Source organism: Scyliorhinus canicula, chromosome 2, assembly GCF_902713615.1.
Source record: "Scyliorhinus canicula chromosome 2, sScyCan1.1, whole genome shotgun sequence".
NCBI classification, from domain to species: Eukaryota; Metazoa; Chordata; class Chondrichthyes; order Carcharhiniformes; family Scyliorhinidae; genus Scyliorhinus; species Scyliorhinus canicula.
This window is the reverse complement of record NC_052147.1, coordinates 234,589,775-234,603,744: the sequence shown is the minus strand read 5'-3', so window position 1 is coordinate 234,603,744 and position 13,970 is coordinate 234,589,775. Positions and strand designations below refer to the sequence as shown.

Genomic DNA, 13,970 nt, shown 5'->3' with positions numbered 1-13,970 from the left:
CAACTAGGCTTCAATGAAGTTACTGTGAAAAGCCCCTAGTCACCACATTCCAGCGCCTGTTTGGGGAGGCCGGTACGGGAATTGAACCCACGCTGCTGGCCTTGTTCTGCATTACAAGCCAACTGGTGAGCCCACTGTGCTAAACCAGACCCCGAGTTATAGGAAGGAGAAGGAGAGAATGGCATTTAAAATAATTCTCATTCAGAGAGCAGGTGCAGACATGATGGGCCAAATGGCCCCTTTCTGCACTACATGTTCTGTGAAATTTCCGAGGGAGTTCTCCAAATTGGCTACGGTAATTTTGGCAGCAGGTTCAACAGAAATACTGGGCCGAATCTAATAGTAGCGGCCCCAAAAGAAAGCTGGAAGTCCAGGAGTTAACCTATGGTGGGCATTTCTTAAGCCTCAACACAACGCACTTCAGGCAATTAACTGCCTTACATCAGGGCTTTCAGCCTTTGAAGAGTTGAAAGAGCTGGCAGCTAATTGGTAGGTTGGCAGCTCTTTAGTTCCATCAGTGCCACCAGGAGCAGTGGCCATTGCTGATACTGCAGCCAGCCAGGACGAGCAACCAGGAAGGAGGCCCTGCAATTAATTTTCACCCATAATTCAAAGTTACGAAGATCAATAGGGGGAATGCCTCAGGAAATGTCTGGTGTTTGTGTTCAAACAATAAGAAAGTTCATGCATATTATACGTAATATAACATTTTTATAAATGTCCAAAGATGTGCGGGTTAGGTGGATTGGCCATGCTAAATTGCCCGTAGTGTCCTAATAAAAGTAAGGTTGGGGGGGGGGGGTTGTTGGGTTATGGGTATAGGGTGGATACGTGGGTTTGAGTAGGGTGATCATGGCTCGGCACAACATTGAGGGCCGAAGGGCCTGTTCTGTGCTGTACTGTTCTATGTTCTATGTAAATATATGATGAATTTCTTTTATTTATTACATAGGAATAATACCAGCTAATGGACAAGTTGACATTGTTGTTACATACACACCCTCTGATCGTGCTACGGCTCAAATTAGGGTACAGCTCCTCATTTCACAGTTTAACTCAAAGCCTTGCATCTGTACTATTACTGGGACTTCACCTCCAGGACTGCACTCTAGGTAAGCGGTGGATGAAGAAATGAAAAATTGAACCATTTGCTGTTTTGTGAAGATTATTAACTGGTCCATTTTTTTCCATAATAAAATGAGTGCAAAGTTATTTTGAATTAAGCAATTTCAAACTCTTACAAAATAGTTGATAAGTGCATGGTATTGAACTTCTTTAGTGCTATCAGATGTATGAATGCTGAGAATCCAAGCAGTTCTTTGGACATTTCTCTGTCTGTCAATTTCTGATATTTACCCCATCTGAAATCCTGGTTTGAGTGAATTTAGGTATTTTGAACAAATATCCATGCCATTTGGCACATCTATGGCACCATCCTGGTAGGACTGGCAGGGTGGAAGGAGATCACTGCAGCGCCTTGCCAAAATGTACATGTCAATTTGCCAGGCTAGTTTAAATAATGACCACAGGCTTCAGAAATTAAATCTGCTGCTATAAAAAGTGACAGTTGACCATTCTGGAACTGACTATCACAGAAAAAAATTGAAAAAGCAGTAGGACCAATTTCAGCCAGGATTTAATCATGGTGTCCAATATATGTTACTTTCTTTAAGTGTGTTGAAGGTAACTGGCATGTAAGTAATACATTCATATAGTCAACAGTTACTTCTTCAATCTTGCTTTCTGTTATCTTCTCTAAACCACCTTCCTTAATTTTTGTGATCTCCCATTATTTTCTGCGTTTGTGAAACAAATATCTTGGGATCTTTTAATCTGCGAATAGTGTTATAGAAGTGTTTGTTGTTCAAAATGAGCCATGGCATGGCATATTCATTAAGCTGTGATCTCAATGCCAAATTTACTTCATATTTCATTCTTTTGTTTCTGTAACAGTAATTGGAACAAAATTAAAACATTTATACTAATTGCATTTTGTATATATGTGGCTGTGTGACCCTTGGAAGGCATGCACAATAACAAAGGATTAAAATTTAATGAGCTAATAACATAATTTTTAAATAAATTTTTTTACTAGAAAAAGACAGTAATGTCCAGGGATGTGCAGGTTAGGTGGGTTTACGAAGATGGGGTCAGTGAAGACACGATTAGCCAAATGCACTCCAGGGGTTCTATGAACAGTTTAAGCTCATTATGTCTTCTACGTTCAGTACACCTTCAAGAAAGTGGAAATTTGCTGAAAGGTTTAGAGGTTTTATACACCAGATATGAAGGAGTAATCTACTTTTAAACAAAGATAGCTAGTTAAAAATCTGGTCAACCAAATGCAAATGGTATTTTGCATGTTCAAAGATAGGACAGATCAACCAACCTAGATTTTATTTGGGATAATTTTTGTGTTTACAAGTCAGTTAAAGAACAATAATAATCTAAACTTACAAGCATCTGAAAGGATAAATGGCAAATAGCTAGATCATTATATAAATGAACAGAGGGGTTTTCAAACCTAAACATGAAGAAAACCCCTGTTAGCCACGCCTACCTGCTGTTTGTCATTTTTATAAATGACCTGGAGGAGGGCGTAGAAGGATGGGTGAGTAAATGTGAAGATGACACTAAAGTCGGTGGAGTTGTGGACAGTGCAGAAGGATGTTACAAGTTACAGAGGGACATAGATAAGCTGCAGAGTTGGGCTGACAGGTGACAAATGGAGTTTAATGCAGAAAAGTGTTAGGTGATTCATTTTGGTAGGTGTACTGACCTCCAATTAGCATTATTGGTTGGCCAATTGGAGTATGAGCTCCCTCAATGATAGCTCATTGAGGGGGCCCATATAAACACCTGTGTAGGCTTTGTGATCCAGTCTTAAGTTGGCTGGAATGCTAGCAGCACTGTTTGGAGCTGCTCTTGTATATAGTTATTGGCAATGAATATTGGTGTGGTGACGGGACTCCTGCCTCCTGTGGGTTATTACAGTGGCGATGAGGTAAACAAAGAACTTTGCTGAGACCAGCTGCCGCACTCGGAGGGTAAGCCTTGCTATTTCAAAAATGCCGCTTTTTGGGAGGTTAGATGCATTCGACCCGACTATTGAGGACTGGTCCCAGTATGTGGAGAGAATGTGTTACTTCTTCCGGGCCAATGATATAACTACGGACGAAAAGAAACGGATTATCCTGCTGTCAGCGTCCGGATCCTCAGCTTTCGCCATTATACGTAGTTAACTTATCCCGATGCGCCGGACACGAAACCTTTCCAAGAATTAACGGAATTGGTGAAAGAGCACTACGACCCGTAATTCTTGACCCGCTTGAGAAGGCTGGCGGAAAAATGTGAGTTCGGCCCGACGCTAAATGAAATGCTTCGGGACCGGTTAGTGTGTGGCATAAACGACCTCACAATACAGAAGCGCCTGTTGGCGGAAATGCAGCTAGGCTGCAGGCAGGCACTACAGCTCGCACTGTCCCTAGAAAAGGCAGCAAGTGGGGCTCAGGAACTACAGGGCACGCCAATGGAGGCAGATACCTGTGAGAGGGACTACCACAACGGGTCCAGCTACCAGATAGCCGCTCTCAGGAAAAGCCTGAGGAATAGAGGGCCAAAGGAAAACCCCCAGAACTGCCCCCAAGTCTGCTAGGACTAACTGGAGACAGAGGAAAGCACTGGCTGAGGCTCCCCCAACAGACAGAGTGGAGTAACAGCGACAGAAACCCTAGAAGGAGGTGGCAAAAGAGGAACAGCAGGTGGGGATGCAGGGAAGTACACAACCTAGACGCCCCATCCTCCTCCGAAGGGGAACAATTATATAATATTGCGATGAAGAAAGCAGAACCTATTAAGATCACCCCACGGGTGAACGGTCGGCCAACAATAATGGAAATAGACACGGGGGCTGCCGTATCAGTAATGGGAGTGGCAGCATTTTTAAAAAATCAAAGATGGACTCCAGCCACTAACCCTAACGAAAACATCGACGAAACTTAAAACCTACACGGGGGAACCCCTGGAAGTTCTAGGCACGACTCATGTACCCGTGGAATATGAGAAACAATTGCTCAGATTACCGTTGACGATAGTAGAGGGCTCTGGACCGAGCTTAATTGGACGGAACTGGCTGAAAGACCTAAAATTAGATTGGATGAAAATTTTCCAGAGTGGAAGCGGGCAGTTGAGTGGAGTACTCCAAAAATACTCGGGGGAAATCATAGGCGCCAAAGCAACTTTGCGCATGGACCCAGAAGCCCTTCCAAAATTTTGTAAGGCCAGGGTGGTACCTTTCGCGTTAAGGAAGAAAGTAGAGGTCGAAATAGAAAGGTTACGGTGCGACGGCATTATCAGACCAGTACAGTTCTCGGAATGGGCAGCGCCGGTGGTACCAATTTTGAAGCTAGACGGCTCGATTCGTCTCTGTGGAGATTTCAAACAGTTGGTAAACAAATACGCACTGCTGGACAAATACCCGATCCCGGAAATAGACGACCTATATGCCAAATTGGCAGGTGGGCTTTTGTTCACGAAACTGGACATGAGCCACGCCTACCTGCAGTTAAAACTGGACAAGGACTCCCAGAAGTTCGCTATGATCAACACCCTGAAAGGCCTTTTTCGTTATACTAGGCTACCTTTCGGAGTGTCATCAGCCTGCGCTATATTCCAGCGTACGATGGAAAATATTCTGCAGGGGCTACCGCAGGTGGCGATTTATTTGGATGATGTCTTAATCACGGGTAGGACGAACAGGGGACACTTAAGGAACCTGGAGGAAGTGCTCAGGCGTTTCGCAAAGGCAGGCGTACGGCTTAAAAGAGAAAAATTTGTTTTTCTGGCCACACAAGTGACGTACCTGGGATATAAAGTAGACGAGTCGGGCTTACACCCATTGGAAGACAGAGTAAGGGCAATAAAAGAAGCCCCAGCTCCTACCATAGTCCAGGAGCTACGATCATTTCTAGGGTTGGTAACCTATTATGGCAAATTTATTGAAAATAGGGCGTCCATCCTAGAACCACTCTAGCAGTTACTAAAAAAGGGGCAAGAATGGAAATGGTCCGCCCGCCAAAACCGAGCATTTAGGGACATTAAGAAACAGCTGTCATCCGAAAATGTCACAGAGCATTATGACCCAAGGAAGGAGTTGGTGGTCACTTGTGACGCATCCCCTTACGGGGTAGGAGCCGTCTTAGCCCATAGAGGAAGGAATAGGGAAGAACGGCCAATAGCCTATGCTTCGAGGACCTTGGCGATGGCTGAGAGGAAGTACGCCCAAATCGAGAAGGAAGGGAACGCGAGTAGCAAATGCAGATGCTTTGAGCAGACTTCCCCTCCCGGACACCCCGCCGCTAATACCGAAAGTAGAGGAGACAGTAATGACTCTAAATTTTTTGGACACCCTACCAGTGGACGCACAACATATTCGGTTGTGGACGCAAAAAGACCCAGTTTTAGCCAAGATGAAGCATTTACTGCTAACAGGGGAACTGGAAAGACCTGTGGATTATTACAGAAGGAATAACAGGAAGACAGAGTACTGGGCTAATGGTAAGATTCTTGGTAGTGTGGATGAGCAGAGAGATCTCGGTGTCCATGTCCGTAGATCCCTGAAAGTTGCCACCCAGGTTGAGAGGGTTGTTAAGAAGGCGTACGGTATGTTAGCTTTTATTGGTAGAGGAATTGAGTTTCGGAGTCATGAGGTCATGTTGCAGTTGTACAAAACTCTGGTGCGGCCACATTTGGAGTATTGCGTGCAGTTCTGGTCGCCGTATTATAGGAAGGATGTGGAAGCATTGGAAAGGGTATTTACCAGGATGTTGCCTGGTATGGAGGGAAGATCTTACGAGGAAAGGCTGAGGGATTTGACGCTGTTTTCGTTAGAGAGAAGGTTAAGAGGTGACTTAATTGAGGCATACAAGATGATCAGAGGATTAGATAGGGTGGACATTGAGAGCCTTTTGCCTCGGATGGTGATGTCTAGCACGAGGGGACATAGCTTTAAATTGAGGGGAGATAGATATAGGACAGATGTCAGAGGTAGGTTCTTTACTCAGAGAGTAGTAATGGCGTGGAATGCCCTGCCTGCAACAGTAGTGGACTAGCCAACACTAAACGCATTCAAATGGGCATTGGATCGGCATATGGACAATAAGGGAATAGTGTAGATGGGCTTTAGAGGGGTTCACAAGTCGGCGCAACATTGAGGGCCGGAGGGCCTGTACTGCGCTGTAATGTTCTATGTTCTATGTTCTATGAAAGACTTAGAAGAAAAGCACACTCATAATTCTTTACCTCCATGGGAAGAATCTTTATTTTAGAAAATACACCCCCCTGTGCTGACAGCCTAATTTTTCTCTAACAAGTCGATGAACAGCTGCCAGCTTCGGGCAAGCCCCTGCAGCGATCCCCTCCAGGCGAATTTTATTTTCTTGAGCACAGTAAGAAGTCTTACAACACCAAGTTAAAGTCCAACATGTTTGTTTCAAACACTAGCTTTCGGAGCACTGCTCCTTCTTCAGGTGAATGAAGAGGTATGTTCCAGAAACATATATATATAGACAATTTTAAAGATGCCAGACAATGCTTAGAATGTGAGCATTTGCAGGTAATTAAGTCTTTACAGATCTTTAACCCCAGGTTAAAGAGGTATGAATTGTCTCAAGCCAGGACAGTTGGTACCATCCTACCAACTTAGGCGGACTGGAGGAGAATCTGAAACAAGTGAGACATTGCAGAAACCTGGGACCACTCCCAGGCATTCCACAACCTCGTCTGCTACGCATGGACATTTCTCACTTTGGTTTGAGCTCGCAGCAGCTCCTGGTGTGAAGGTTATTGTGTTTTTGGCCCTGGAACCTTTCAAGATCAATCAGTACACAAGTAGACACAGGAGGTGATTAACATTGCCTGGAGTTCAGTGCTACCTTGATGACATCTTGGTAACAGGCAAGACTGATGAGGATCATCACAAGAACTTGGATGCCAACTCACAAAGGCCTACAGGTTAATAAAAACAAATACAAATGCATGGGGAGAATGTGCAAATTACACACACAGTGACCCGGGGCCGGGATCGAACCTGGGTCCTCAGCGCCGCAGCCAGCAGAGCTAACCAATACACCACCATGCCACCGAGCATTTGGAATAAATGACCCAGTTTTCATGTTGGAAATGTATCCAGCTGGTTCTCTAGATTTGTGTAGACAAGACAGGCCCAGTGTCATATGAGATATTGACTCTGAATAAGATGCTGTGGAAGCATTTGGTCATTTTAGAAGAAGAGGATTTGCACGAGAGGCTGATTTTTCAACATCCAACTTTCCCATGGTTAATACCTATCAGGGGCTTGAAGTGGCTGAACAGGCCGTCATGACTCCATATCCTGTGGTCACTGGGCAAGCAGGAGCATAGGCCAAGGAGCTACCAGTGCCCACAGAAGAAATTAGAGACACCAGCCCAAGCAAGGCAACTCCCAAGGGATAAGCCCAACCAGTGATATTCTGTTGCTCCCAATGCAAACGGCGGCCTCCCAATAGCCTGAGCTATTAAGACCAAGATCTACAATACCTGGGGGGAGGTACTAATGGACTTTAGGGGGAAGGATGTGGCGAATATGGGGGGAAAATGACCTCCCCAACTGAGGCCTCAGTAAACCTCGGAAGCCATGTGATGCTCGGTCTATCAGGGAAAAGCACGTGTGATTCTAGCAGGCTGGGAGGCCTTTAAAACCTACAGAACAGATGCAGTTTAGAAGAAGAGTTGGAGTCGTTGATTGGAATTGTAATGCTCCTTATTACTTTCTGCGGTGGCACAGTAGCACAATGGCTAGCACTGTTGCTTAATAGCGCCAGGGTTCCAGGTTCGATTCCTGCTTGGGTCACTGTCTGTGCGAACTCTGTGTCTGTGTTGGTTTCCTCCGGGTGCTCCGTTTTCCTCCCACAAGTCCCGAAAGACTTGCTTGTTCGGTGATTTGAGCATTCTAAATTCTCCCTCAGTGTACCCGAGCAGGCGCCAGAATGTGGCGACATGAGGCTTTTCACAGTAACTTCATTGCAGTGTTAATGTAAGCCTACTTGTGACAATAATAAAGATTATTAATTAGTTTTTGCCTCTAAATAAACTCTGTTGCTGTTATCCACTAACGGTTGCCTGAAGTTTCTATTATCACAATAAGAACTAACTTAATTTCTTGTACAAAATACATTGAAAATCTACTTTTTCATTGTTATCCTCAATAGAATGATTGCTGAGCAAATGCAGGCAATGGACAATAAAGTCTTCAATGAGCATTAAAACTGCACCAAAAAAACGAGAAAAGTCTTGGATCAATTTTAAAAATACATTTACCAGGCAGTTCATATATTAAAGAGATGCTCTCTACCGTAGAGTTGATTGCAATGTTTACCAATCATCTCCTCTCGTCAAAATTTTCCCTTTGGTATGATGATTATTATTGTTATTGTGTTTGGCTTTCATTGATATTTTCTCGAGGTTGTTGACTTATTTCTTTTTTTAAATAATTTTTATTAAAGTTTTCACAAAATATCAACAACAGAATGGAAAAAGAACCCCATAGAATTCAATACAAAACATAACAAAACACCCCAGTACCCCCCTCCACCCTATACATAAATAATAAATTAACACCCGTCAAAACACAGAGCAAACATAGCAAATATGTACACCCCCTCAGATCCCCCAGTATATTACAACAAAAATAAAATAGAACCCCCCCCCGCGGGTTGCTGCTGCTGCTGACCATTGTCTACCGTTCTGCCAGAAAGTCTAGAAACGGTTGCCACCGCCTAAAACAACCGTTGCACCGACCCCCACAAAGCAAATTCCACCTTTTCCAATTTAATAAACCCCGCCATGTTGTTGATCCAGGCCTCCACGCTTGGGGGCCTCGCATTCTTCCACTGAAGAAGAATCCTCCGCCGGGCTACCAGGGACACAAAGGCCAGAATACTGGCCTCTTGGTCCATAACCCTCGAGGTTACAGCTTTTTAAAACCATTTTGAAATATTTTTGATAAATGCAATAAAGATTTCTGCCTGTCACCTTTCAAACTGTGAGTTCCAGACTGCCGCCTCCCATTGGATGAAAACATTTTTCCTCAACTCATTTTCTGCCAATTGCTTTAAATCCATCTTCCCTCGTTATTGACCACTTCGCTAAGAGAAATAGATCCTGACCATCCTCGCTGTCTAGATCCTCATAATTTTATACACCTCAATTAAATCTCTCATCAGCCTCCTTGATTCCAAAGAAAACAATCCCAGTCTATTTTCTCGCATCTAAAATTGTTCAATCCTGGCAACATCCATACGAATTACTAACTACTTGGGGGTAAGGATATTGGACCAGCCAGAACTTCATGAAGGAAAGAGGGATGTCATCCTTGCATTTGCTTCCTTAATTGCGCTGAGAATCCTGTTCAGCTGGCGATCAGCAGCATCACCCACAGCTGTAGACTGGCTGGCAGACCTATCGGAATTTGTCCATCTGGACAAAGCGTGGGGGCCATTCATCAGCCTGTTCCAAGACCTGTTTCAAGCCAATAACGGATAGGAAGGGAGGGAGTACCAATAGGAGCCACCAGGACCACACAAAGCAGACAGGAACAAGGGGGATAGAGGGGCAGAGGCAACAGGAGAAGGACCCAAGGAATCACCAGGAGGGTACCGCGGGAAAGATCAGCGAGGGGGCCAGAGGGACACCCCACAAATCCATAAGAACAAAATGAACAATAGACAATACATCTATGGCGGAGGTTAGAGCCAGGTTAGCAGGAAAGGGGGGAGGGGGGTGCCAAAAAAGGAAAAGCATGTAAATTGTAAATAATAACTATTTCAATCCTCTGCATAGTGTACAAATGTAAAAATGCAATAAAATTATTTATGAATTTCCTACTGCTTGATGACTATTTGGTAAGTCTGTAGAGTTGATATTCAGACTTTACTTGGTCCATATTTTCGTCTTTTGCACTCTGTTCAGTGAATTAATCAATTTGAATAATTTAAAATGTATGATTAACAGTGTTAAATTAAGACAATCAATGAAATGACTCAAGATCTCTATTCTATTTGCCCAGACCTGTGCGCTAGAGAAGACACTCCAGCTTACTAGTTTATATTGGCAGAGCAGAGGAAGCTGCATTTACCAGTTATAAACTCTCACTTGACTGGCATAGAGCATGGGTGGCAGTGGTTACTCCTGACAGTGGGACAGATCATTGCCTCTCATTGGACAGCTACTGCCCGCCTCAAGCTGGACAGACCCCAGTCAGTTAGGTGCTGTCCCATCACGACTTGTTGCTTCAATGAGTGCTTGGAGCTTAGAGAGTCATCTGTGCACCTGGTAAGATAAACTCAACAAAAAATACACCAGTATTTTGCATTACTAGCTGGAATGCAAGGACCATGTGTTCTGGCCTTACTAAGAAGCTTGTGCAGGTTGTTGATGCACGTAAGACAGTGGTGATCAACAAAGAGCTTACACAGCTTAATATGGACTGTGATGTGCTGCAAGAAACCAGGCTTGTCAGCGTGGATCCTTTAAAGAGAAACGTCCTTCTGGCAGGGAAGAACTCAAAAAGCAACTCATGAGTATGAAGTGGGTTTCACAGTGAGAAACGTTCCATTTGTTGAACCATCTGCAGAAGTCTCAGACAGACTTCTTGCATTTCACTTGACAAGCACAGGCCCAATTAACCTAATGTGCATCTATGCCCAACACTCACCATCACCATCCACAACAATGCCCTCATCACTCATAACTACACAATGCTGATTGTAGCATTGACCACTCCCTGATGTGTAGTAAGGTCAGGCTTCAGCCAAGGAAACTATAAAACTCGAAGAATAAAGATTGCCCTTGGATCAACAGTTGCCAATCCATTGACCCTAAAAAGACATAGATTTAAGGTAAGGGGCAGGAGATTTAAAGGCGATTTGAGGGGAAACTTTATCATCCAGAGTATGCTTAGAATCTGGAGCTTACTGCCAGAAAGGCTGGTAGAGGGAGGAACCCTCACACCATTTAAGAAGCATTTAGGCGAGCACTCGAAATGCAATATCGTATAAGACTATGGGCCAAGTGCTGGAAAATGGGATGAGAGTGGATAGGTGCTTGATTAATATGATGGGCTGAAAGGCCTCTTTCCATGCTGTAAAAACTCTATGACTCAAGAGTTTTGCAACATTCTTGATCAGGCTCTTTTGGACAACAATGCCCACAGCAAGTGTACGGTATCAAAGTGGGATCATCTACACAACACTATCTATGACTCTGCAGTCATTGCATAGGGGACAAGAAATCAGAGGAATGGTGACTGGTTTGAGGCTTACTGGACTGAAGTGGGGCCAGTTACTGAAGCCAAGAGGAAAGCCCTCATGAACTACAAGCAAGCCCCAAGCAAACAAAGTCTACATGCTCTCAGAGCTGGCAGAACAAGTCTCTGCAGACTGCTCAGCACTGCGTCAATCAATATTGGTTGAAACTTTGCAACAGTATACAATCTGCTGTTTTTATATCATTTGATATAAATTCTCATAGATAAAAAAATACGTGTATTAAACTGAGTTGGTAAAACTGCAGAAATCAGAGGGAAATAAATTGAGTCAAAGCAGTCAATTGTTTAACAAGTATTTAAAAGTATATTAAAGCTTGAAAAAATATTTTAAAGTATGTAAGAAGTATTTTAAGTGTTCAAGTATTGTATAACATTCACTTGTCTTTGAGCTGATGACTGACCTTCAGGGTGTGTCTTAATCCGTGACACACATTAGAGTGTGTGGCTTCACTTTGCAGCTAGGCCTCACAGATCCCACTGACTTTGGACTAAGCTGGAGCAAGAAATTTAAGTTATTGCTGCACCCCAACAAACCAGGTAAACTTGCATTCCCAGTGCAATCAGATGCCACTTCACTTCTGTCTATAATATCCAGGCTAATGTGCATCAGTGTGCTGTATCACAAGGTAATAGGAATATAGGTTTGCATTTGCAATTCCCAACATATCAATTTATTCTTTTTATTTTTTCTTTAAGTAGAAACTATGGGCTAATATGTGGACTTTGGATGTTTAAACATCATGGGAATGACATTCCATTCTGCAGAGCCACTAGAAATGGCAGTACAGAAGCTACCCTCCTCTGGGTGTATACTATGTCTCCAGCTGCTATGGTACCGTCCACACAGCACACTATTTTCAGAAGGGAGCTAGTGTGGCTGGACCCTGTGAACGTCAAAAGCATAGGAACTGCATGGTAAACTCATGACATCACATTTTATAAATTTGAATGAATTTTTATGTCACTTCAACCAATCCCCCGAGGAGCATCTCTGGAGGCCAGATCTTTAGGTAAGAACTGGAGGCTGCAAAATGGTGGAAACTTCTGGAAAACCCCAAGAACTCGCAGAAAATGATATTAAAATGCTGGAGGACTGAGAAAAAATGCAGCAAACTAGTCTGGCCTGAATAGAAGCTTCAGAAGCAGAGTGGCAGAGGAGACATTGTCAAGGAAAAGATCCAAAGAAAAACTTGGAAGTTTGAGGGTAAAAATTCAAAATTGCCTCCTGCAGCAGAAAAGTCCAGCTTTTATGCCCAGAATACAGAATCTGCAGACCTATCTGGGGTGAGCTAAATTTCCAAAATCGAGGCTACAGCAAGTCCTGAATTTCTTTAAATAATTCAGAGTTAGAAGTGCAATTTTTTTTTAAAAACGTGTCACTAAAACCCTAATCCACGAGTCAGTGCTCGCTCCAAAACAGAAAAAATAATTAATTGAATTGTCTGGAAAAATTGTGATTCTTAAACTCAGCTGAGAGAAAGCAAAAGCCACGATTTGACAGATTCTTGACTTAAAGTAAAACACTGAGCAAGAGAACTCTGCAGAGAGCCAACCCAAGCAGCCATTGTTGAGATTTCTTTTCAAACTCAGCGTGATGGCATTATAGCGGAGCCCGCCAAAACTGTCAAGTGCGTAAAACCCGTTGTTCCTAAGTGAATGGTGATGTGTGTTGGCCAGACTGGGTAAGGGTGGCAGATTTCCTTCTCGAAAGTCTTTGTCAGTCAGATGGGGGTTTTTATGACAATCTGTTGCCTTCATGGTCATTATTAATGAGTCTAGCACTTTGGTCCAGGTTGATGAATTAATTGAATTTAAATCCCCTCAGCTGCCACAGTGGGTTTTGAACTCATGTTTCTGGAACTCTGGACAACCAGACCAGTAACATTATCCCTATGCTACCTTGCCCAGAAAAGTAGCATTGTTCTTGATCTCCAATTTTCAATTATATTTTTCCATATGTTAAAAGCACAGGTTTCTTTAAATATACTTCATGATATAATCTCAGGTCCCAAGGTGAAGATGAAAAAACTGAAGATACCTTCACAAAGAATTTGCTGGATCCTCAGAGCCTCTCACCAGTACAAATTTCAAGAAAAATGCGACGTCGGAAAGTTTTATTGGACCAAAGCCCTGGGGTATTGAAGGTAACTTATTACCAAATCTGTTGTCAGTTTACTTGGCACATGGTGCCTGTTCAATTCTCTCATAAATGCCACAATTGAATCTGCCTCCATCACCCTTCCAGGCATAACATCCCAGATTGCCAGAAATTTCTGCCTCAGAAAGCTTATCTCATCTTGACCTTAGCCCTTTTGCTAATCACCTTAAATGTGTGCCATGTGGTTCTCGATCCTTCTATGAAAGGGAGCAATTTTTCACTATTCATCATGTCTAGACCCCTCATGATTTTGAAATTTCCTCTCAACCTTTTCTTCACTAAGGAGAACAACCATTCTCGTCAATCTGTTTCACAACCTCTCTAAAACATTCATAAATGTCCAAGTGACTGGTAATGTTGTCCCATATTATTGTTTGTAAAATCTTTTCCACTTCCAGTGTCATAGTGACGATAATACTATAGTCTGGAGTTATGAATCGTAATGTTAGA

At 43.2% G+C, this 13,970-nt stretch overlaps 1 protein-coding gene across 3 annotated transcripts in view; it reads left to right on the top strand.

Annotated features, from left to right (window-relative positions):
• cfap221 (cilia and flagella associated protein 221) overlaps positions 1-13,970 on the top strand; it is a 263,176-nt gene that overhangs the window by 89,020 nt on the left and 160,186 nt on the right. For all 3 annotated transcript variants that reach the window (XM_038789818.1, XM_038789819.1, XM_038789820.1), the window contains exons 9-10: positions 953-1,112; positions 13,368-13,506. In XM_038789818.1, coding sequence (XP_038645746.1) covers positions 953-1,112; positions 13,368-13,506 — 299 coding nt within the window. The remainder of the gene's footprint in view (positions 1-952; positions 1,113-13,367; positions 13,507-13,970) is intronic.